The 26,137-nt window shown below is 38.5% G+C and overlaps 1 protein-coding gene across 2 annotated transcripts; it reads left to right on the forward strand.

Moving 5' to 3' along the window:
* Nucleotides 1-26,116, forward strand: LOC116179035 (prominin-like protein). Of its 2 annotated transcripts, XR_004146942.1 has the most exons (13): nt 1-332; nt 3,971-4,226; nt 4,275-4,462; nt 4,506-4,670; nt 4,730-4,848; nt 15,076-15,521; nt 15,575-16,196; nt 22,317-22,451; nt 22,505-22,663; nt 22,717-22,832; nt 23,579-23,731; nt 25,651-25,732; nt 25,820-26,116. XR_004146942.1 is itself a non-coding variant. In XM_031498735.1 (12 exons), exons 1-12 carry the CDS (start codon nt 44-46, stop codon nt 25,655-25,657), a joined length of 2,655 nt encoding a protein of 884 aa, XP_031354595.1. In that variant the 5' UTR covers nt 1-43; the 3' UTR covers nt 25,658-26,115. The 2 variants fall into 2 exon arrangements, 1 of the variants encoding a protein (XP_031354595.1); XM_031498735.1 differs by having other exon boundaries at nt 25,651-26,115.
* The last annotated feature ends 21 nt before the right edge of the window (nt 26,117-26,137 follow it).

Genomic DNA, 26,137 nt, shown 5'->3' on the forward strand with positions numbered 1-26,137 from the left:
TCATTAATCATTTATTTTAGTGTATCCATAAGAGCCAATCGAAATGGATGGCAATCGAGCAAAAACGGTCTCCAAGTTGCGGAATTTCGCGTTTGCTTGTTTCGTTCTTTTCTTAAAGATCAATCTTGTCAACTCTAATAATCTCACTTCAATTAGTGTCAAAGCTCAATCTGGTGCCAATATCGACTTGAACGGACCTAATTATACAGATATCGGCAATGGGAACCACGGTCATAATTACAGCGAATATGACCCAAAGGGAATGGGCGGTTTTTATAACATGACCATCAACTTTATGAACTTGTTGGTACCTCAACAAATTTTTCCTGAAGGTAAGAGTGTTAGATGTAGGCAAGTTACCATATTGTACCAGATTTCATTACTGGCAGATTTTTTTTAATTGAACCGTTGATTAATCATCCCGTTAGAAGAACGAGCAGTTAGCACACCCAGGTTAATGACGCATCCTGATGATATTTATATGGTTGCATGATGTTATATTTTTTATGATCAAAGTATGGGAGTCGTTTTAGTGGCTTTTTTTTGTTTATGTAAACTGCCTATATTCTCTGTACAAAAACGAATTCAATACGTATTATACCTTGGTATACGTACGTTCCTGGAATTTGTTAGAAACTAAATTTTTATTTTCATATACCTAGGTAGATGGGGTTTATTTATTTTGCAAAGGACGTTTTCTTCAATATGAAATTGGTTGTTGGTAGTAAAACAAAACGGTCATTTTCCCCACCTACAACTCCACTATATCTAGTTATATCTTCATTCAATGGAGATTAATTTAAATTAAATACAATCCACATTAGTAAACATGGTCCTTCGAGCCGGATTTGAAGAAAACTTACTTTGGTACCACATATCAATACAAAAGATCATTAGCCGACCCGTAGGTATTTAAAGCAAATTTTGAACTCTCTATGTCCGCCCAATCGAAATCCAAACAAAGACTGATGGTCGGATTTATAGGTATCTAGGTACTTATAGCGCCGATTAAAAAAATTAGAATTGCCTGATTTCACGGATTACGCGTCTTGTACAGTTGGCTTTGAACAAATTAGACAAAGAGTGTTCGTTTAGGCAAAGAGTAACCATTTAGGTATTTCAAATCAAAAAAGATCGCTCAAACTCCCGACAATCTCTAGCACTCATCGTAGATTTTGTGAAATATCGATAAAACATTTGACATAGAAGCGCAGATAAGTTTTATCTTTCTCCTTAGTAATTGTGTTGGATTAGTTACGAATGTGTACATTTTGATTTGTTCAACGTTTAAGTACTTGCTTCGCGGGTTCCCCTAAGCGGTACTTCTAGCACAGATAAAACCACGGCGACCGTGGATAAAACTATGACAGTTTTATTGTAGTGTGTAATGCCCGCCTTATCATAGATTCCGCGAGTCATTCACATTATTTTACCCTAAACATGCCGCTAAAGGAGGTGTCACAAATAAGGTGTTGCCAAAATATCGGGACCTTGTCACTTTTGTAACAAAGTGGTCGCTTTCGGTCTGTAATGATTTTGGTTTTTAATTTAATACGTGTGCCTTTCCACAATGAAAGAGAACGTAACTAATATACGGGACAATGAGGCGCGTTTAGATAAGGAACGAGTGTGTAACAGATAGGAGCCGAAACGCCACAGTGTTGCCGGTTCAAAAAACGATCCGTACGGAGCATGAGGGACATGCCCGTTTGCACCGACAAATTTAAGGGGACCTTAGCTTAAGCGTCGCTTAAAATCCATGGCAACAATTATTGAGACAATGGTTGCCATGGATTTTAAGCAACGCTTAAGCTAAGTTCCACTTAAATTTGTCGGTGCAAATCGGCATTATTACTCACTTCTATACCTTCACATGCATAAAAAGACATATCCGAAGCTTGGTTCTCGATGGAGTACTTGAACGCGTCATTTTAGGTCGCGTAGCAAAGCTTCTTCGTTGAGCCTTCGAGGAAAAACTACGTAACTCGCGTATTAGATTCTTCGCCAAACTTTCGAAGCGAAACTATATGAGTTGAGCGGGGCATTTTGAGATCACGTGAAGATTCATTTTCAATTAAAGGTTCGAACCGAAATCCGTATAACCCCATCAGTGTATGAAAGAATCGTCAGCCGCGCAATCGTATGTGTTTTTTTGCGAAAGTTTGCCAGGTGATGCAGTAGGTCCTATCATAGAAATCCAATTTTCTGAATTTCGGCTACGTTTCAAAAAGAAAGAAAATTTCGATGCATCAATAAATGTTAGTTAATTGAAGTTTTTGAATGTATAAAAATATAGGGATCCATCGTTTTGTGGATTTTGTAGAATAATTTATGCTTAAACTCAATTTAATATTCCTGAAGAGGTCGACCCACGGAAGTTTATTCCGTGAACAGATTTGTATATTTTTTATTAATGATAAGCGGACCTAAGCAAACAATTTTTGTGATTTTTTCTTATTAATTGTGAAGTTCATTTGATGCCATTCCTTTGTGTGGGTTAAAATTTTATTTATTGGTGAATCGCAATTCATATCGCACATAAATTTAAACAGAAGAATTTTTTCCTAGCAGGGTCCCACCCCTGGAACAAAGAGCTGGTCTCTCGTTCGGGAAATGCCCTAGTAAAGATGATATCCGAGAACAACCACCGTCTTAGATGTCGCAACTAATTTAGTTACAGTATTCCCATCCCTGAAATTGTTTCTTCACGACGAGAAGTTTAGTTTACATTCGATAATTTTTATATACTATTTAAATAAATGACCTAATAATTAAACTTTGAGCCAAAATCATGCAATTGAAAAATACGTCATAAATTGATCAAGAAATTTTCAAATCACATGCCGCTTTTGCATGGACCGCCTCCTTCGTATCGACCACCGATTTAGCTTTGCCGTTTTTTACATGATTGATATGGGTTGCATGTCAGATCATAGATCGCATTTTTGACTGCCACCACTTCTGCATGGATTGTCTTTTTCGTCTCGATCACCGGTTTAGCATCTATTGCCTTTTCGATCGTAATAGTAATAGAGAAGAGCTACTCGCATATTTCATGAATCGCATTTTCCGAAACACCTGCAGCCTTTCCAGGATTGCCTTGTAAGTTCTTGGGGGTTCCCCAAGCCACGGTACTGTAATATCGTGACTTACCCTATACTTGCAGTTGGCAACTCTGGGGAAGAACAATACAGGGTGACAGATGTTTCGCGACACTTTTAAATCTCGGTAGCAGTCGACTCGATATGGATGGCACAAATGAACTCCTACCTTGTGTAATCGGTTCTTTTATATGTTGGGACGTGAGATACAATCGGGAAGCGAATTGAATAAAACGCAAAATTTTGCGCGTAAGAAAATGGCAACAAAGGCTAGAATAGTTATTTACCTAACAAGTTCGGTAAGTTAATTTTCCCGCATGAGCACTTTGTTTGCAGCACGACCGTAGGGAGTGCTGCATTTAGTGCGAATGCGGGAAAATTCTTTCCGAAAGAGTTAGGTACAATATTTTTTGTAACGAATTGCGTAAAAAAAGGTCAAAATTAATAAAGTTTTGTAAATTAGTTTTTTTTTTAATCATGAGTTGGTAACACGGCGGTGCGTATTGCTGAATTGTTCGCAAAATATAAAACTACCCCACGCCATTGTTTAAATAATTACTTAAACAATGCCCACACTCACTTACAAGTGGTCGATTTGATTTTTCTTGCCGCTCGACGCGAACGTCTCACGACTCAACGCGAATTCCCTCACGGTTCTCTCGCAGCACAGCCAACTTCCCACCACTTTATTTTTGAGTAATGCAACCTTTTTCCTCCAACAAAAACTAAGTTTTTCGCCCAATCAGAAAGCTAAAATCTTTCCTCTTCTGCGGTAATTTGATCTTGAAAGCAGCAATAGGGTTATATGTGATGTAGCACCATCTTGTTGAATCACATTTCTTCATGTCCCACTTTTTTTTCAATTTCAGGTTCTGTTGAGGTGGTAAATGGAGAAGTGATAGTAAATGAATTAAAGCCGCTGTTGTCACATTACGCGTCCTTACTTGCGTTTGTAATAATACTCTTAGTCATCGGTATTTGTATGCCTTTATGCGGATTATGCTTCTGGTGTTGCCGTTGCTGCGGAAACTGCGGCGCTAATCCAAAACCGTTGGATAAAAATGGAGATCTCAGCAAAAAGATAGGCCTGGCCTCCGCGCTAGTCGTGCTTGGAACACTGTTGTTGTGAGTATCAATTCATTAATTAATCAGATGTTAATAATGGTAATGCAGGTTTGGAGTAATTAGTGCGTTTGTGAGCAATGAGCAGTTGCAGGAAGGAACCGTCCAATTACCTAACAATGTAACAATCACGGTCAGAGATATTGATGTGTACATACAGTCGACATCAGATCAAATCAACATTTTACTTAAAGACAATTACAAGGAACTGGAAGGTGTTCTTGTCACTAATTTGGATGGTAAGTGATCGAATGGCTGTAGATATGGCTAATTGGAATCTAGATTGCAGTGCTATCCTTGCCGATCAACTCGAAGAGATTTCAAATGCGACAGCTTTAACCGAAGTAGTTAAAATAGTCGGCAGTTTGGATGACATTCGCTCAAATCTCACCTTTCTGCAGGGAGTCACGGAAGAGATGCCTAAAAAAGCGAACGAACTCAAGGACGGTAAGAGACGCTGGCTGTTTCTTTATTTATAGGTAGTAATTCTTGGTTCTTTTCAATAGTACTGCAAAATGTGAAAAATAGTTTACAGGAAACCTTGCAGAAGTGTTCACAGAAAGAGTGCGCCGATATGCTAACACAGCATGTGAATCAACTTGGCACCGTTACTGATTTTGATTCGGTAAGTATGGCTTTCAAACACACTGTTGTATGTGAGTAGGTGACCAATGTATGTTCTGTATCAGGAAGTGACGTCACAGCCAATCAGAGAAGAGCACGCTCTCGTATGCCCCTCCCTTTCAGGTTCGTGAAGCGGTGCAATAGCTTTTCCACACGTTTCAACGGCTGTGTGAACTAGTACCAGGTCTAAAATATGTTAGACCGCTTCACGAACCTGTTGAACTAGTTGAAAAAACTGTTGGATCGCTTTACGAACCTGGAAGAGAGGGGGCGTAGCAGGACGTGCTCTTCTCCAATTGGCTGTGACGTCACGACCTCGTTTCTGATTGGTGTGACGTCACTTCCTGGTCCAGAACACACATTGGTCATCTACTTATGTGGAACAAAATTGGGTAGCAAAATAAACCTGTACACAGGTCAGGTCATGATGACTAACATGCGCATGGCAGGACACCATACAAGTGCACCGTACAGTATTATAGGCCTTATCACTACAGTGTAAAGCCAATATACCAGCCGAGGATTTATAAGCCACGCCATGTACAGGCAAAAGCCCTTCTACATGCCCAAGGACATGTGGCCTTTTTGCTTATTTGCTCAATGTGCCCTTTCCAGGTCAGGCGGGAGTGTATATGCTAACTCCCAAATTTGCGCAGTCACAGATTTGCCCGTTTTCCAAATATGTGGAGGTAACATTTTCACCGTGGCCAGACAGAAACTGGGTCAGATGATAATCAACTTCCTCGTATCCCCTATTTGTCCATTCCCCGACATCCCTCATCAATCCTCGTAAGCCTCATCGGTAAATCCCTGTGGAGGGCTTTTCTTTCCTGGCTTTTTCGCGACGATCTGGTAACCCCTTTCCCACGCCCCGCGGTCCAATTCGTTGCACAGCCATCTCCCCGCCGTTGTTTTGTTTTAGTGATGCCAACTGGCGGTAACCCGTCTATCACCATGGCGTTGTCCCGGTGTACCTTACGGTATCTGGTCCGTTCTGGCGGTCACCACACCTCACCCCCTTCGTAGTCTCGTCCTCTCGTTTTTGATGAGGTGGTTGTACTCGTCGGTGACGGTACTCCCACTCCCCTGGCCATGCTGGAGCTGTTACAATTTCCTCCGCCCCGCACTCGCGCGCTCTTTGAACGGCTAGGTTTCCGTTTCCCTCGGACTAGTTGCTCCCTCCTCGCTCACGTGTTGTGCCAGAATGCATCGCACCTCTCCTGTTCCGCGCAAGTCACACTCACGCGTATCTCCACACCGGTGACCTTCGCTGCATCGATTTCTTTTTTTTCTTTGTGACGTAATTACACCTCCTAGTGTACGCCCTATGTAGCACTCCGAGACCTGGGGCCAGCCCCTCGCATCTTCGACATGTGACTTCCAGCTTACAGTTCCTCGCGTAGTGCCCGGAGTTTTCGCAATTGAAACACTGATCGCTGCGGCCTTTCCATTTACATTGGTCCGAGACGTGTCCTGACTCCCAGCATCTATTGCAGCGTATCTGGTCCACGTTAATTTGAACCCCGCATGAGGTCAAGCCCACTCGCAGGTATCTCTGCCCGGCTACTACCTCGGCTGCCTCTCTGTTAAGGTGAACGAATGCCACCTTCTGCCCCTTCACCACCGTGATAAAATTTTTTATTCTGCATCTGGCATTGGGCTTGATTCGCAGCAGGGCCTCCAGGTTCCTAACTGAGAGACCGCACAGTTGTCTTTTAAACGCGCCATCTCTCTGCCGCTAATGGCTACCTTGATCTTGTTGAGCTTTTCCCACCACTTTCTCTACCCGGAGGAGGATATCACCCTTCCTGTTCTTCGTTACACTTTCAATCTTAGTTGTCAGCCCCGGCATTTTCGTTTGTCTTATGTTCCTCCACGTGATTGCCCCCTGTAACTTCACGAGCACCGTCTCCGCCCTCGGGGGTTATCGCCTTGTCGAATGCACTCACTCTCGCTCCCGGATTTGGGTTTCTTAGTCCTCTTTCTCCTCCTGTGTGTTTCCCATTCCCGTTTCGGACCCTGACTCCTGGTCAGTGGCGGTCTTCTCTACTTTCTTCCTCTTTGTCTCGTCAATCTCGTCGGTTCTTTCTCTCGTGTGTGTGGGAACCTCCATCCTCCCCAGACTCCCTACTGGTCTAAGTTGGGCCCGTTCCTCTTATGCTTCGGCACCTCCCAGTGTTGCCGTCATAGTGTACGTTCCTTTCTGTGGCCTTTTTTCCAACGACTTAATAGGGTTTGTGACCATATCTCTCGTGCTTAATAGGTGCCATGCCTATTGCCGTATAAGTTATGCACCCTCCCCTCAGGTGGATGTCCACTTCCACCTTTCAGGCCACCCACGTACTTGGACCACTTGTTTTCGACCACCAACGGAGAATTTCCAAATTGTAAAAGGCTTCGCTGATTTATTCTGTTGGTTGACTGTTTCACGAAGGTGACTGATTTGCACCTCCGCCACCAGTATCGCCTCCTCCGTCTGCATTTTCCGGATATCTCACAGCTCGTTCATCGACGACTTTGGGGAAACGATAACCGTATCTTCTACATCCCTCTGCTCATTCCAACGTTTTTGTCTCTTCTCTTTAGAGACAAGTCCGTGTCACTGACGCTCCCACTCTCCATTTCGCCTCTTTTCCTCCTACACTCAGCTGGTATTTTCGGAATAATCTCTTCGTCCGTCGTTTTCCCTACCTCCGACCTTTGAATATAAAATTAGGAAGAAGTCTAGCCTAATGGGAACTTGTGGTTCCGTGACAATCGGTGGAGAGGTAAGGTGTACCTCTCCCACTTTTATAATAATATAATCGGTTTTAGAGCGAATTTATGCTCCGAATTGCGTTTGCACTGAAGATTTCAATACTGTAATCTTTTGTTGGTACGTATAATAGTCGCGCGCACTTTAAATGAAAACGCTGCCGATACCAATTGGGATACACAAAATTTTATAGAACAAAAATTAGAGACAATTAAATGTACTACAAAAAAGTCCGCGACGGCATATATCTATCTTTAATCGTTTAGCCATATCAACCATTTAAAGTTGCGCATCTTGATTGCGTTGGCATTCATAGTATCTTTGATTGCTTATCATATATTAAGGGTTGAAGATACATATATGCCATCGCGGACTTTTTTGTAGGAAATTAAATTCTCTACAATTTATCTTTTATAACTTTTTTTGTATCTCTTTTTGTTTTCTCAGCGTTTGTAAAAAAATGTACGCACATCGTAATTTTGAATAAACTTTTTAGTTAAAAAAGAATCTGGCGTAGGTACGACTCGAACCCTTGACCTACATGTTGTTATAAATTTCAGGTGCTTTTGGGGGTTCCGGTTGGGATGATCGAAGCGTTGTAAAAATTGAAACTGTCGTTATTTTTTTGACATTCTGCTCAAAGGGCAAGAGAAATATGCGAAAATGGGAAATGAAAAAAAATGATGTTCTTATTTTTATTTTTATTATTAGTGCAATTCACATATTATCGAGCTCCTTGCGGTATAATAAGGAAGGCCCTTTTGACATCTCCGTGAGTTATGAACTGAATTGCATGAAATTCAATATGGGCATAGCTTTAGCAATGCAAAAGCAATGGCAAAAGTTGAGCCTAATCAATTCAAAATGCATAGTGCTCTTTTGGTATCTCGGCCATATATGAACCGAATTGCAAACTTTTTTTAATTTATAAATGTATTTAAATGACATTTGATACATATGCACTTGGAATAAAAGCAAATGTAACGCCATTTTCAAAATTTGGTTTTGCACATGCGCAGTGCCAACTTATTTATTTATTTATTTATTTATGAACATAACAGGTTACCCCAATAACAATGTTCATGTATTGTTAATAAAAAAACTATTCGAAAACATAAAGAATATAAAAAATATATGTTAAGTTAAGAATATTAAAATAAAAAAAAAACAAAAGAAAAAATGCTGTGAAAATTTTTTTACAGTCCTTGGATATTGTCACACGATCTTTCAAATTGTCTTAGGGACTTATAAAAAATATCTATGGTGTTCTTCCATAAACGCACACTATTATAGAACGCATTTTTGAAATTTTATACATATGCACTTGGAATAAAAGCAAATCTAACACCAGGTTCAATTTGGTTTTGCACATAATATAGCCATACCCAAGAGCTCTTTGCTATATTTTTTACACAGTTATTTTTACCCATACTAATAATACACTATCAGAAGGGCGCGAAGCAAAGCCCTATAATTCATCAAAAGTACGGTTTGGGCTGGATGTCATTTCACTCAATAAAACCAAATGTACTCTATGTAAAAAAATCCGCTGAATCTGAAAATCATAATCCCCTGGCCGGAAACTCTCGAAATATATTGTTATACAGAAAAAACGAAGAAAAAAATGGGAAAATGTTTTTTTTCGCATTTGACTGCAATTATCTCGTTAACTATCGCCTCGAGTGAAAAAATGAAGAGAAGTGATATTTTTTATGATCTTTTCCATTTTTTTTTCCGGTGAGGTATTCAAGTGAATTTGTTTGGAATCGAATTGTCTATGTAGACCATACATTTAGTATGGAACGTTCATTCTTAATTGTTATTGTTTTTTATGGAGAAATATAAAAAAACGCATTTCCGGAAATTAACAATCTGTTATTACTGAGTAAAATTCATCCGATCTTTTTGAAAATCCGTATTTGGTCCCTTCTTTTGATAACAAAACAATACGACAAACCCGATCACCGTAAGTAGGTATCATAGCCATTGATTAAATAAACAAACAAATTGGATAACTCTCATAGCGTTCTAAATTTTTGTACAGATGGTGGAACCCCAAAGTAACCTTTTCCAAAAGTTGTCTCGATGATTTCTGCAAATTGACGGACGGATTTCGACGTATTTTTTTTAAATTTAGGTACATTTTCCGAGAGGTTTCTGTTCGCCTATTATGGAGTCACATTTCTTGTTATATTTCGGAAATTATTCCATTTGTTAACTAGCAAAAGTCTTCGGATTTTGAAAAAAAAAATTGACAGTCCGTCAATTTGCAAGAATCATCGGGACAATTGTTGGAAACGGTTTGCTTAGGGTTCCACTAGCGGAAAGAATTGGGGGAGAATCTGGGAGTCACCCACTTTGAAAGACAAAGCATGGATTTTTTAATTTGTGTTTTTAATTAATCAACGACTATGATACCTACGGTGATCGGGTGATCGGTTGCCGTATTGTTCCGTTATCAAGCTACGGATAATATAAAAGATAGGATGAATTTTGCTTAGTAACAGATTGTTAATTTTCGGGATTACTTTTTTTATATCTTTCCATAAAGAAACAATAACTTTTGAACATGAATGTTCCATACCAACTGTATCTTATAGAAAATTCGATTCTAATCAAATTCATTTCTCTTCATTTTCTCTCAGAGCAATAGATAACGAGATAATTGAAGTCAAATGCAAAAAAGACAAAATTTTCCCATTCTTTCTTCGTTTTTTACGTTTTATATCAATTATACAGGGTCCTATAACACTGCGTCGGTCTTTCCTAATTCATACCTGGTAAAAAAATAGCAAAAAATCTTTTGTGCAAATGTCAACTATGGAATGTTATGCATATGTATACAGAAATTATTTTTGAATGTACAGAGTGTCTCATGTTTACGGTGTCAATACACAGCTGATTTTTTTAAATGGAACAGAATGTTCATTTTTAGCTAATTCGATGTCATTTTTTAACCTCTGCAGTCCAAATTATTAATTTTTTTCGAATAATTCTCTATAAACCAGCCCCACTTTGATAAATCGTAGCGACCTTGATTTTAAAGTTAAGAAATAGAAATCAATAATTTTAATCTGAATAAAAGGCAACACTTTGGTAATGAGAAAGTTGAATTTAATGATACAGAGTGTTTACAAAAAAATTGTAAAATTTCTAGATTTCAAAGTGCTATAACTATTTTTATTCAAATGGAACTACCACTATTTTGTTTCTCTATTCGATGGTCTGTTGTGCGCTCTTCAATTCTTAGAAGGGATATCCTGTGTCTGAACCCCGTAGATTTTAAATTATTCAATATTTTCCACTAAATAGTTACACATTAATTAATTACATGTTTATAAACAGGAGTAAACCGTGATAATAAAAAACCAAAGAATGCCAAATAGTAAACAAGTGCCATAAATTAATTGTTTGCTGCAAGTGTAGGTACTCATTATTTCCTAGTAAAATAAGATTTTTTAAAAAGACTAGTTCGAAATTCGCCTTTTTAATTAATCTTATTTTACTACGAAATAGGGAGCACATTAATTGCAACAGATAATTTACTTGTGACACTTGCTTACTGGAATTCTTTTGGTTTCTATTATCACGGCTTACTCGATCCTGTTTATAAACATGTAATTCATTATTGTTTTGTGAAAAATATTGAATAACCTAAAAACTAGGGGGTTTAGGCACAGGACACTCCTTATAAAACTTAAATATCACACAAAACCCTATCACGTACAATAAAATTGCTCACAACCTTTGAATTTTAGATTCAGTCACAAAACGAAAGGTACCCACATTTACTTTAAAACGCTGTGAAAACGAAACTTCGGACAGAAAAACTCGTAAAACATAAATTGTAGACAATTTAATTTCCTACAAAAAAGTCCGCGACAGCATATATGTATCTTTAACCATTAATATATGATAAGCATTCAAAGATATTATTGAAACCAACGAGGACACTAGGTACAACTTTAAATGGTTGGTAAGGCTAAACGATTAAAGATAGATATATGCCGTCGCGGACTTTTTTATAGTAAATTTAATTGTCTACAATTTTTGTTCTATGAAATTTTCTGTGTCTAAATTGGTATTTGCAGCGTTTTCAATTATGTACGCGCGCCCATTATCAACATAAGAGTACGGTAACAAATCAATGAGTGTAAGTGGGAGAGTTCAGGCTATCTTTGTCTTACACATAAAACGCTCTGTAAGAAGGAAGAGCAGTGACTGCCTTCGGGAAGCGCGCATATAAATCCAAAGGTACTTTTCACGTTCATTTCGTGGCTCCATCTATCGCTCAAGGTACTTTCAGAGACCCACGCGAAAGTACAGGCTTAGACTTCTTCCTAATTTTATATTCAAAGCTCCGACTCCGTCCGCTGTGTTGGTGCGTTTCCACCTTCAAGTCTTCTGGGCGGAATCCTTATCATCTTCGGTTCCCCCACTGGTACCTTCAAGTCTTCTGGGCGGAATCCTTATCATCTTCGGTTCCCCCACTGGTACGAAAAAGGAAGCGTCCTCCCCAGGGCCGGATCTACATAATTTGACCCTATGGGCCCCTCGAAATCCCCGCCACCCCTCCCGAACCAATTAAGAGCATTTTATATTCAAACCAAAATGTGTTTCTATACATATACTGTAGTGTACTTGACCACCAGGTTCTACGCTAACTTCACACTACAAGAACACGGAACGTTTAAAATTGGCCACTCGAATGACTATTCCCTCCAAAACTAAACGAGATCCCGCTTAAATATGAAAAGTGGCACGTGATAAAACATCTAAGGCAGGGCCCCCTTTCGTTAGTTGTAAAGAACGCTATGACCTGAAGCACAGTAGGGAAGGAACGTAAAATAAAACACTGAAATTGTGAAAAGTTTGTCTAATAATGATGGCAATTATTATTGATTGTAAAGGATTGCAAGTCGAAATAAATTACATTGCAAAAATAAACTTTGAAAATGGTAGTTCATAGAAGTTCATAGAAATAGCTGAAAAAAAAGAGAACTTACCAATAAAAAAAACTAGCCTTCAAATTAATATTAAATTGTGTAGTAAAATTAATTGTTTTTAATGATGTGAATGCGTAACATAAAATTATAACATCACAAAAAGTAGCATGTAGACTTCAAGAGATAACATAGGTTAAAAACAAGGTTTGGGAATTATGGGTCAGGTAAGCAGGTGCCAAGATTCTAAGAAAGGGTGAAATACACAGGATGTGACTCATCTTTGGTGCAATAAAGTTCTTTTGTTAAAAGCAAGATGAAAAATTGGCCTTGTAGGCAAATTTAACTAAACCCAATTAAGATATGTGGAAATTACGAATCGTAACTCATTTATCGCACATAGATTTTAAACTGAAGAGCTTTGATTAGCGTAATCCCGCTCCTGCAAGATAGGTAACCCGTCCCTGGTTTCGGGGTTTCAAGCCTACAGTTGAATGTCGAATACAATCACGGAATTAGGTGTCGTAGCTCAATTTTCACTACAGTTTTTACCACCCCCGTGACTGCTTCATTCACGGAGAAAATGTTAGTTACAAACAACAAGTCAGTACATACATCAAACGAATCGGTATTTCCACATATTAAAGTAAAATGATCAAAACTTATATGAATGTTACTTCAGGGGCAAGGCCAAGTAATCAACATCAATAAACATAAATTAAGCAAGCATTACACCAAAAACGTAAACAATGACAAACAATAGCATAACGGTATTTAACATTCTGCATTGCGGTTAAATCAAGTAATCTCAAAATCAAAGCTTGAAACACACAAAAAATATAAAATGTGGCATACAAAACACAAATGCGATATAAAGAAATGCAAAAATTACTACCTGCATTAAATAACACAAAATAACAACAAACGACCGCCATTCAAGGCAAGATGCCCAACGTAACCCACATTCGTGCTTTCTAGGTGGCGCAGGCAGCATTTCCCCACCTAGAAATTGCATGGTTACCAACTCTCAAAAATGTATGTATCGTCGTAAGTTGTATATACAGGGTGGAACCTCTCAATACAATATTTTTTACTCTTTACAAAAAAGTGTTAATACGATTTTCTTTCTCCTAATTTGCTCAGATTGATTTAATTAGTATCAAAAACATTTTTTATGTTAATATGAGATTTATAAAGTGTTTGAATTTTAAACAAATAACTGTTTAATTTCTAGAGAATTATACTCTAACGTTATTAAGTGCCCCAGGTACGATCATGAAATTGATAAAAATGGCTAGAGGGCACTTTAATTAAGCGTTATCAACGTTGCGGGAGAAACCCTAAATTTTCCACAATCTTAATACAAAGTTCACATAATTTCGTCGAAATGTGAGGTTATGTTACTCCATATTTCACTAAGTTGGTAAGAGCACACATATACGTTCTTTACGTATATCTGTGGAAAGAGTGTGCGTAACATTCCAACTTCCATTTCTTAAGATGTTATGTTATTTTTCCACTACACTTACCTAGTACTTATACTGTAGAATTATTTCCCAAATTTTCTCTATGCCTAGGGGTATGCTTCTGAACTTTTAAACGCGCCATTGGGCCTAATAAGAGGGCAGTCCATAGACACCCCTCCCTTTTCCCGCCTTCTCGTCAACGACTGCATTCAATGCAGCCATAACGCACCTCGACTGAGGCTCAGTGATGTCCACCTCCGAGCGCGACACCGGAACAATGGCCACCCTGAGCGCCTCCTCCGCAACTTGCTCATGGCTTCGTAGTGCACCCGCAACTTAAGGGACTCTATGCACCTCTAGTCTTCTCTTCAGGCTGCCCCGAGCCAGACCCTGGAGTGCTTCCCTTCGATCCAAGACGATCGGTCCCTGACGTCGGGGTGCCCTCCGAAGTCAACGACCCAGCCACAGCCTTAGTCTATGGCGCAGGGCCAGCTTGACCCGAGGTTTTACACTCGAGCCAGCGCTTCCTCACCATGGCCTTCTGTGCCACAGTCTTATTCTTCTTGCGAAGAGGATTTGGCCCACTACCAGGTCCTTAAATAGGGTTTGTTTAGGGCCTATACAATTCCCACGAGTAGTGCGGAAATACCGACTTATCTGGGCAGAGCCGTCTGCCCAGGGCTTCCCTGCCAGCCCCTACCCGACAGAGCGGGGTCACCACCCGGAGGTCGGTAACTTTGACTTGGGAGTTTGGTCTGCGGCGACAGCCTCTGTCGCTACCAGTCTGGGTTTCAGCCCCAACGAGCCACTAATATCCCTCACCCAAACACGCGAGTAACTTTACCATCATTCAGGGGTCTGCGATGAGCGTCCCCCTATCTGGGCGCGTCCACTGCACGGGGAGCAAAACCCTTTATATTTAAAATAAACAAAAGGCATCGTGATCGATATTTCTTCAACAAAAGAAAAAACACAAAGTTTTTTCATAGCAGTTGGTCGGTCATTAAAAACAAAAATTATGATAAAAAATCATCGTCATTTCTGATAATTTATTAATTTTTCAGTTGCCGAAAATAACCGAGCAAATAAAAGAATTGGATAAAATTTTAAAATCCGGAATTACAAATAATGTGTTAGAAGGACAGAGAGAGTTGGAGAAAATTCAGAAGGAAATAAAGGGTCAAATCGGCACGCAAATAGAGAACGTGAAAAAGTCCGTAGATGAGGCCGGAAAACAGATAGTAGCGGGCGGCTCAAATATAACTTCCGTTTTACGGGATCTCGGGCAGACGCTGGAGAATTCTGTGGAGAAGCCGTTGGAGGAGTTTGGGGGTTACTTGGATGAATATTCGGTGTACCGTTACTATCCCGAGCTTGCTGTTTGTTTGATTTTGCTCATCGTTGTACTTTGTATTGTACTTGGACTGATGTTTGGAGTTTTTTGCAAGCATCCGGATGCTAACGGTGGTAATTGTTGTGATAAATCTATGGGAAGTTGCTTCTTAATGATGTGAGTCATTATCTTCTTGTAGCAAATAAGTCGTAATATATATTTTTTTCCAGAGGAGTTGGGATGATGTTTTTCATCGCAATTATTTTAGTCGTTGCGATTATAATACACGTTTCTGTGGGAATTGCAGGGCAAAGAGTAATTTGCGATACACTCCGAGAGCCCAATAACAGTCAGATTGCAAAGCTGATTGACGACATCCTGAAAGGAACCGACAGCGCTGGCATAGGCATCGATATAGAAATCAATAGGGTGCTCAGTTCCTGTCATCAAAATTTAAGCTTCTATAATGTCTTTGAATTACAAAATCTATTTGACATTGACGAAATAATCACATATTTGGATAAATTTGATATTACCAAGATGCTCAATGAGCTAATCAAGCAGATTCAGGTAGATACTGAACATATTACTTTGTTGAGTGCGGATGCCGAAAAAAATTTACGAAATCTAATTGCTTCTGGTATAGCAAATATCAAGTTTATTATGTTTATTGACAAGTTTAATACTACCATTACCACAGTCAATTTAGATCTCTTAGCTGGCAAGTTGAACGAATTGAATGGAATTGTTCCAAGTGGAGTCCAAGACGAATTAACCAAATCTGCAAGCAAGTTACGTGAATATCAACAGACGTATGTCCTTCCAATGATAACGACAGCTCAGAAGACGAAGGTAAGTTCGTAATTACGAGGGGGCATTTTTATGTAATCTACCTAGTCATCATTTTTAACTGTTAAGCAGTTTCAGCAGTTGTGAAGTGGTGTACAAATTGTAAGAATACGAATGATTGCCGAATATGGTGAGAATCCTCCATCATATTGTAACGTAAATTTAATAATATCTACTACTAGCAAACAAAAAGCTTCTCGAACGTTACGGAACACTCTCGAATGGCATATCGTATTTCATAGAAACGATGAGCTTTATGACGTCTCGATAACATTCTAAAAGGTTCGTAACACTGCCCTCCCCCCCATTTAAAACTCTTGCGTCCACCAACGCGCACCCTCCCCTTAGCTCAGGCTACCTGCTGAGTGGTGTATAAAGTTGGACAATGGAAATGTGAAAATGAATTTTATGTCTCGCCGAGATTGGAAGAGATCTCCTTGTCAAATTGAAAACTGCTTCAGCTCCTCTGATGTCAAGTGTAGCCGTGGATTGTGCTGCGCGTGCCACGTGCGTATCAATGTGTGACTTTGTTTATTATTTGGTTAGTGCGATTTTGAAGCGAATGGCATTTATTCGATTTTATTACATAAAAAACCACGCATGAGTCATGAACAGCTCCTTCAAAACCCGAAAGTGTACCAGTTAGTATCACGTGTTTGCCACTGTGGAACAGTCAACAAATGCGAGCACGGAAATAAACTAAATTTATTTTTATAACGCCGGTGTTGTGTCTCTTTTTTCCAACAATTTTTATATCAGCCCATTTGCATTTGAGCATCTTTTATTCGTGAAATTTACACTTTGAACTTTCTAGAAATGGCACCACGGGCTTACGCTTAACTTGGAGGTTCGTACAGCTCAATCTCCTAAATACGTCTTCGAGCTTCTTGAGATGCTCTTCTAACGTTCGACCAATATCTATTACGTCGACCAAATGCACCTCAAGACCGGAACGTTGCGGGCGTGTTGCACAGACCAAATGGCATGACGATAAATTGCTACCCCAAGCGGTCTTCTCGCGATGTTTAAGATCCAAAACCAAGTTGTCAGTAGGCCGATTTCTTATCTGAGGTGGAAAACCATTTGGCACCGGCAAGCGTATATAGCGTGTCATCTATTCGAGGAAACGGATAATGATCTTTTTCTGATACGTTGCTAAATTGCCTGTAATCCACGCAAAACCTCGTGCTGCAATCTTTCTTTTTCTTCTCTGGCACCACAGGATGAAGTCCAAAGGCAGCTGAATGGTTCAATTATTCTTTGACTAGCCATGTCTCCGTCAATCTCGCCTTCGTCTCGTTTAACTCATGGTAGTCTGGTAGGACATATGCGCGGTTTTAGCGGCCTCATCTCGCTCACGTTTACTACATCAGAAACCTTCGCGGGCATATGTAATAGGGAATATGCATGTGGTTTAAATTTACTTGATTATTTCTCCAGCGAATATTTATTGTCCTGACATTATACTTAACTTAAACCATTAGTTTCTTATTTAGTTGTTTTTTAATTGCTAAAAATGTTAATTCAAAAGTGCAAAATAAGCGAATGAAATTCAAATTTGCGAAACGCTTCACTATTGGACGAATGAAAGTGACGTCAAATGCCACGCGATCGCATTTGTTGTGTCAATATTCATAAGTACTTAGTGCAGTCGAATTACAGTTTGGGCAGATTGGGCTGGGTGTTCACTCAACGAAATCAAGTGTCTTATATGTAAAAAGATCCCCTGAATCCGAAAATCATAGTCCCCCTAGCCGAAAACTCCCGGAATATATTGATATGTATAAACAAAAACGAAGAAAAAATGGCAAGCTGTCGTTTCTTTTCGCATTTGACTTCAACTATTACTCCAAGGGAAAAAATGAAGAGAAATTAATTGGTTTAGAATTAAATTTTCTATAAAATACAGTGGGTATGAAACGTTCATTTTCTAATGTTATTGTTTTTTATGGAAAAATATAAAAAAGCAATCCCGAAGATGATCAATTGGTTATTACTAGGGAATGCAATACCGGGAGGTTTTAGCATTTTTGCGGGATTAATCCCGCACATAAATGGGGCGGGATCCCATTTTATTTGCGAGACTGAGGAATTTGTCGACCAAGAGGACGAATCTGTTTACTTTATTAATGAAACGCATAAACGGAGAAGTTATTGTTAAAATCGTTAAAAATGTACTATGATTTTTAGGCACTTTAGAAGTTCACCTTTTTGTAATGTACAGGTGAGGTTTTTTTTGAGTTCTAAATTAGGCTGAAGGTACTTTTTTGTTCAATATTGTGATAATTAGCGATTTATTTTAATACTGAAGTTAACTGCACAAAACAGCTTATTTGCCAATTTATTTAAAATTTTGCGGGATCCCGCAAATACCGGAATCTCTCTTTAAAAATGGGATGAGTAGTGCGCCTTTTCTTTAAAAAAATTTACTGTAATATAGTCTTCTTCCCCTAACAAAAGATAACTAAGTGCGTTCATATCTAACAACTGCAAAAACGTTGACAACTTAGCAAATTATAACTGTCACATTCTGACAGCCACGTCCGTTGGTGACGGCACATATGACTTAAACTCGGGCATTACAAGTATAGGGATCGAGCAATCCTTATATTATATAGCATCCTTGGGTGTTACCATTATAATGAACAATCGAATCCTGCATCCTTGGGTGTTACCATTATAATGACAATCGAATCTGCTGACTGAAATTTCATGAAAAATATCGATTTTTAGTGACTTTAGCGCCGCGATTGGCAAAATCTGGCAACTTGTTTGAAAGGCCCCTATTAACTTAGTTGGGAATAAGTTTAAATTCATCAGCAGAACATGGCGTTAGTTGTTTTCCATGCACTAGCACCTTGCCAATCAAAATCCTCGACCCATATTACAGTATATTTGGGTTCGATCACACCCAACAAGTTTTCCTGGAGTTTTTCATCCATGCGATCCACCACAGCTTTCTCGCAACGCGTTGGTAGGATGAAATCATCTACAAACTTTACACTTTGCAGCTCATCTCCTGATCTATGTATAGAAACAATGACGTTAAGGTATTTTTAACGTCCTTGTATAGGAACTTCTTTATTATCCACTCGAGGTACTCATTCTTCGGATCCATCGTAAACCAAATTTGCTCATCAAGTATGTGGTGACATACCCAAATGGTTAGGCAATACACCTTACATTTGGTGGTATGGGAAACATACGAAACGCTCTGTATATACAGCAATCGTTCTGTGCAGCTGCCGAAGGACCGGGAATTTACACGCACGCAGATTAGCGCGAAAAGTTATTTAATTAATTTTTTTATTGTCGGCTATTCGGATTCCTACGTATCTAGTTCAACCCAAACATACAAGTTTCGTTTCGATTTAACTATTCACTGGAAGAAGTACCGCGCATGCAGTGTGATTCTTCGCTGCATATGTTGCTCCTTCATCTCGTGCGGACTGCAGCTCTTGTCTTAGCATATACAAGAAAGGGGGTCCTCTAATTGAATTCTCTGTATGAGTTGTTTAACTACATTCCTTGGAGGATATTCCTTAGAAAGTTTGATTATTCGTTGAATTATGTTGCTTCCTCAATCTTATCCCCGTTGCCGGACGTTGCGTAAGCTCTTGAAGGGATTTGTGAATTGTACGATTTGACATTTTTTATTTGTGTATTTCTTTTACATTTTGTTGTGCTTGACGTCTTGTATTTGTGTGTTATGCCAGGTTTATTTAGTCCGACAAAGAATCTTTTTCCTGGATTCTTTTGTGTGTGCGTAATATATTTTATTTGTTTTGTCTTTTCTTACGCATAAAACTATAACTTTTAATTAATCTGATTGTGTCTCACGTCCCAACACATAAAAGAACCGCCTAGTATACACAACGTGCTAATCCTATCGAGATTCGAAGATGCCGTGAAACGTCCGTCGATTCAACCCAGGTTCGATCTGAAAGTTAGTTGACTTTGCCTGTGGTTTTTCCCCCAGAGTTGCCAACTCTCTCGAAAGTTATCACATGTCCGCACTCATCATTTCAACAGGCAAAAAGATGGCGAATTTTGATGCTTTAAAACACGATATCGGTTTTTTTTAAAATGATTACTTGCGACGAATCTGGTTGTATCACGTGGGACACTTCAACGAAACAAGAATATATGCGGTGGGTGCATAAAAGATCTCCACCACCAAAAAAGTAACAATCGTAAACGATTTACAAAAAGCGCATTTCCACTTGCGTTCATTTCCCATTTGTAAGATGCACCTTCTGTTAAAATCGTAAAAATCCGGCCACAAATATGAAAGATAGCGTTGCACATGGGCAATCCATTTTTGACGTGCTACTTCAATTTCAGTTTATAAGAAGAATTTCATTTAAATGGTTCCATAGATAAAAAAGTTGGCAGTGCGCCTGCGCAAAACCATTGGCATTTGGAATAAAGGAAAATCGAACGGCAGTTTCAAAATTTGGTTTTGCGCATGCGCAGTGCCAACTTTTGTAGTTATGGAAGAATTTAAATGAAATTTGATACATAGACGTTTGTTCTACGAATTTTGACGGCGATTGAGGCATTGGATAGATATTTCGAGCTAAATTTTCTCCATTGAACGTGCCTATCCAGGAAGTGTCCTTAAAAAACTATAATGAAAAAACGCGATTGCGCTTTAAAGCCCCCCCCCCCCCCCCCCGTTTCAAATTTCAAGTATCACGAAACCGCACGTCGATTCGCATAAATTAAACCTTCCCTAGCATCTTCTCCATCGTGGCATTACAACTGTCGCCATTCCTTTTAATTAAAATAATTAATTAAAAAAAATTGTCGCGTAAATTTAATGAGCGGCCAGGAAAAAAAAGCACACGTACTCAGGTTCGAACACGCGACCTTGTAATCCAAAGCCCGATTGCGTACCCTAAGATCCCCTTCTCACGAGGCGTGTTTAAAGCGACGCAGAGTGAAGAGATAGCTGTCACTTCCAATGCATCGCGAATGGCGATGGAAGCAGACGACCTTTTGCTTTTTGTACTTTTCCACAAGAAACTTCAAAAGAAGAGCCAATTGTGGGTTCATAGGTTCATACACATCTTCTAACGAGCGATCAAATATGATTGGCTGTCGAATCGCCGTCGGAAGTTCAAGTTAAGTACGATTTCCCATGTAAACAAAAATTCCAAAGATGACTCGACAGCAACTCATTTTTGATCGGATATAGTATCTCGAGTAGAGAAAGGTTTTTCATCATACGACCTTCGAGACTTCGACAAGTTTGACCATTTCGTCAGTGCTAAGCGGGGATACCGCAAGTGAGCGAGAAGGGAATGCTAAGAGGCAAGCGCTCTTTCTATCGCGCTTCTCGCATACAATCAACATTGCTGTGGCAGTAAGACCAACGCACAATCGCGATAGAGAGAGAGCGCTTGCCTCTTTAGTATTCCCCTCTCGCTCACTTCCAGTACCTACGCTTAGCATTGGGACGCGCAGTCCATTTCTATATGTCGATGGAGCATACACATATTGTAACACAATGTCAGATACCATACGAATCATATCTGGCGCCACACACAGAGCCTGAAAAACAGATTTTTTAAATAATTTCAACAGAACAGCCCCCAAAGGGCCAGTTTCATAATCACGCAAAAGTCTCCTTTAATTAACGTTAACTTTATGTCAAAATTAAGACGGCTGCTATGGACGCAATGAACCCTCCATTTCGAGTGGAAAATAATATTGAATTAAAAATCATAAACATCCATGATATCGATTCACCCGGAAGCTTATATTCAAAACACTTTAAATTTTTGTAATAGCAAAGAGTATATAACGTATATACTCCTTGATAATAGTCAATTTCAAAGACTTACCGACGATTCTAATACTTCTATTTAAAAGTTAAAATTTTATATTAAAATACGATTTCGGGTTAAATTTAATACAAAACTCGTCAGTAAAATGACATTGCTTCACTCGGAAGTCCAAAGGGGCCTCGTACTTCAATATTTCCTCGCCAGTAGGTAGGTAATGTGTTATTTTCCTGACTTTTATGTAAATAACTATTCTTTCATATCTAGGTAGACTACATAAAATGTTCCCCTCTTAAATAGCTGATATCTAGGCACTATATTGTATTTTTTATAGGTGGTAGCAAAAAATTTAATGGAGGGCCTTAAGTTCGGAAAAGAATCCTTTGAGATGGCCATAAACAGTTTAATTGATGAGGTAAAGGCAGCAGAAGACTATCTTCAAAACAAGGGAGTAACCGCTTTGACAAAGGTGATCCTTAACCGCCATAATCATTACCATCATTTACAAATCTTCGTTTTTAGATTGCTCGCAATTTCGTGCTCGAAATTGAAAAACTGATAAGAAGCTATTTGTACAGGGTCATCGACAATACAAAAGAAAAAGTCGGACAGTGCGGTCCATTGAGCGCGGGATTAAATTCAACCTTAATTGCCACTTGCGACAAGATCTTGCTTCCTTTGGTATTAACAGTGCGATTTGCGCGTTGAAGAGCTCTAATGGCGCTTGTTTTCAGAACGGGTATTGGTTCAGCTTATTTTGGTGCTTACTTTTTTTCATTCCGACACTAATATGTTCGATAATATTGGCAACGATGTATAAAAAATCCGAACAGTTTCAAGGACTACAATCGTAAGTGCCATTTTGGCTAAGTTGTAATAATATTTTGGTACCACGATTAAACCTAGAATTAGCAGTTTTCACTTCTTTATTACCGCATTTTCTGTTTTGGTTTATTTTCTATAGGTAGAGTATCTTGGCGAGAGGTTTAGATTTGCCTTTAACAGCAGAAGAATCTGTGATTAAAATTTCAAAAAGATATCTCGATAAATAAGGCAGTTGATATTGCGCATCCTGCACATTAATCTGATGTTTACAATATGCGATATGTTTGCCTTTACTAGAAGTATCTGTGGTTAAAATTTCAACAAAATACATAAATAAATAAGAAAGTTGACATTGCGCAGTTTCATCGTCAAGATTTTCCTAAGCTCATGTGCCGCACCTATACGTTACCGAATGCAAAAAGAACAAATTAATTATCTTGAAAACTGTGGGAGTAGTTACGGCCAGAAAGAGAAAGTGGCTGCAATAGCGCACCCAACTTTGTTGGAAAATGTGCTAAAAAGACACGAGTTAATACATTTCAATTAGAAAATACGGTAAAAAAATATATAAAAATGCCGCATAAACTAATGGAAGTATTCTGGTCCTATTCAGTGTGTACCTACCGTATACTTACAATCATTAGTGTCTGTGGTTCGAATCCAAGTTTGGATATCTAAAGTGTATCTTAGTGGGTTCGCAGAAACAGCCTTATTGGCTGACACGTTGCGAACAAAGTTAATAACTTAATGTGGACACTGTTTCATTTGCAGTTATGATGGACATATTCAACGGCCAAAATTCAATATCAACGCCCAGAAAACATATGACTACGAATACTACGATGCATCGCGACATAGGATCACACCGGATAAAATGATGATGGTATGGACCACCGTATGGAGTTCGATCGACGCGGCCCCCAAGTAAGTATAACAGTGTCAATGGTGTTTCGGTACTTTGTCCAAACCAATGCGGGCTGTCCATCTCTCCAGCAACATTTTCAAAAAACAAGAGTCTATAACAGACCAAATCTTCATATTTCAAGAGAATGTTGTAGTGTACTTCACACTACAAGAACACGGAAGTAAATTTAACCCGGTAACGTTTAAAAATGGCCACCCAAATGAAGATTCCCTCCAAAATTAAACAAGCTCCCGCTTAAATTTGAAAAGTGGCACGTGATAAAACGTCTAAGGCAAGGCCCCCTTACGTTAGTTGTAAACAACGCTAGGACCTTAAGCACAGTAGGGAAGGAACGTTAAATAAAACAATGAAATTGTGAAAAGTTTGTTTTATAATGATCGTAATTATTATGATTGTAAAAGCTCGGAAATTTAAGTCCAAAATAAATTACTACTATCATTTGGTAGTTCACGGAATAAAAATAGAAATAGGCTGGGAAAAAAAGACCAAGACCAATAAAAAAACCAGCCGTCAAATTAATATCAAATTATGTTGTAAAATTAATTGTTTGTAATGATGTGAATGCGTAACATAAAATTATAACATCGCAAAAAGTAGCAGGTAAACTTCAAGAGGTAACATAGAGGTTAAAAACAAGTTTTGGGAATTATGGGTCAGGTAAGCAGGTACCAAGATTCTAAGAAAGGGTGAAATACACAGGATGTGACTCATCTTTGGTGCAATAAAGTCCTTTTGTTAAAAGCAAGATGGAAAATTACATGGCCTTGTAGGCAAATTTAATTAAAAACAAGATATGTGAAAATTATTGAATCGCTACTCATTTATCGCACATAGATTCTAAACTGAAGAGCTTTGATTAGCGTAATCTCGCCCCCGCAAAATAGGTAACGTCGTCCCTCGTTCGGGGTTTCGAGCCTACAGTTGAATGTCGAAGACAATCACGGAATTAGGTGTCGTAGCTTAATTTTGACTACAGTTTTTACCACCCCCGTGACTGCTTTATTCACGGAGAAAATTGTTAGTTACAAACAACAAGTCAGTACATACATCAAACGAATCGGTAATTTCCACATATTAAAATAAAATTATCAAAACTTATATGAATGTTACTTCAGGGACAAGACCAAGTAATCAACATCAATAAACATAAATTAAGCAAGCATTACACCAAAAATGTAAACAATTACAAACAAAAGCATAACGGTATCACATTGCGGTTAAACCAAGTAAATTTCAAAAACAAAGATTTAAACACAAAAAATATAAAATACGGCATACAAAACACAAATACGGTATAAAGAAATGCAAAAATTACTACCTGCATTAAATACAAAATAACAACAAACATTTATGGAGCGACGCTTTCACGACCGCCATTCAAGACAAACGTAACCCCCGTTCGTGCTTTCTAGATGGCGCAGGCAGCTTTTTCTCACTAAAGTCACTAGATATAGAAAGTACCGCAATCATCCACCATTTTTGGGCAAATTTACTGCCAACTTTAAAAAATTGACAAATAAAATCTGAATAGCTGTAATTTTTTGTAACCTAACTTCATAGTACTGTCATGTTTTATAAAAATATATACAGATATCTCCAAACAGGTGGAACAATCCCTAACATTAAAGTTACTAGAATCTGGTAACTTCCGCCATTTTTGGGAAAAAATCATGCGTTCTCTCTCTAACACACGAGCCCAATGGATTGCGGTACTTTCTATATTTAGTGACTTTATTTCCCACCTAGAAATTGCATGGTTGCCAACTCTCAAAAATGTATGTAGCGTCAGAAGTTGTATATACAGGGTGGCACCTCTCAATGTACCTTCTCATTTATTTATTTTTTTACAAGTTAACAATAAGTTGAAGTTATTGTTTATTTTGTTTTGTTTGATTTATTAACATTTTCTCTTTTATAGCCTTTAAGACGAGACTTTTTATGGAATTCCAACAAAATACCGAAGAGCACCTACTAAATTAAGACTGTTATTCCATAGTAAGGTAGGTACGTAAGCAAAGTTAAACATGTCATAAACTGACATCGGACGTATGTCGTACGAAAATGATCTAATGCGCAACCAACCGTAGCACTCATGGTGGAAAAACTGAACCATAACATTTTAAAGAAAGTTCCTTCTTCTGATAGATATATACATTTTAGTCTTAGTGAACGTTAAAGCCTAATCAAAACATTTTATTTGCGTATTTTTGTATTTTGTTATAATTCAAAAATGTCTTAGTTAAGTGGTAGAGCAGCTCTCAGGGCTGTCTCACCACAAAACTGAACTTCGCCCCGTTAAATTACGGAATGTTAATTTATTTTTATTAAAATTATTTAATTTATTATCTATTTCAACGTTTATTTTCTAGGATTACATTATTTTTTGTATTCTCAGAATCTAATAA

The sequence above is a fragment of the Photinus pyralis genome, unplaced genomic scaffold, assembly GCF_008802855.1.
Source record: "Photinus pyralis isolate 1611_PpyrPB1 unplaced genomic scaffold, Ppyr1.3 Ppyr1.4_LG8, whole genome shotgun sequence".
Lineage (NCBI taxonomy): Eukaryota > Metazoa > Arthropoda > Insecta > Coleoptera > Lampyridae > Photinus > Photinus pyralis.

Coding starts and splice junctions, on each gene's coding strand:
- LOC116179035 (XM_031498735.1), top strand. CDS start 44: ATGGATGGCAATCGAGCAAAAACGGTCTCCAAGTTGCGGAATTTCGCG. Junction 4,227..4,274: donor GTGCTTGGAACACTGTTGTT/GTGAGTATCAAT, acceptor ATGGTAATGCAG/GTTTGGAGTAATTAGTGCGT. Junction 15,522..15,574: donor GGAAGTTGCTTCTTAATGAT/GTGAGTCATTAT, acceptor ATTTTTTTCCAG/AGGAGTTGGGATGATGTTTT.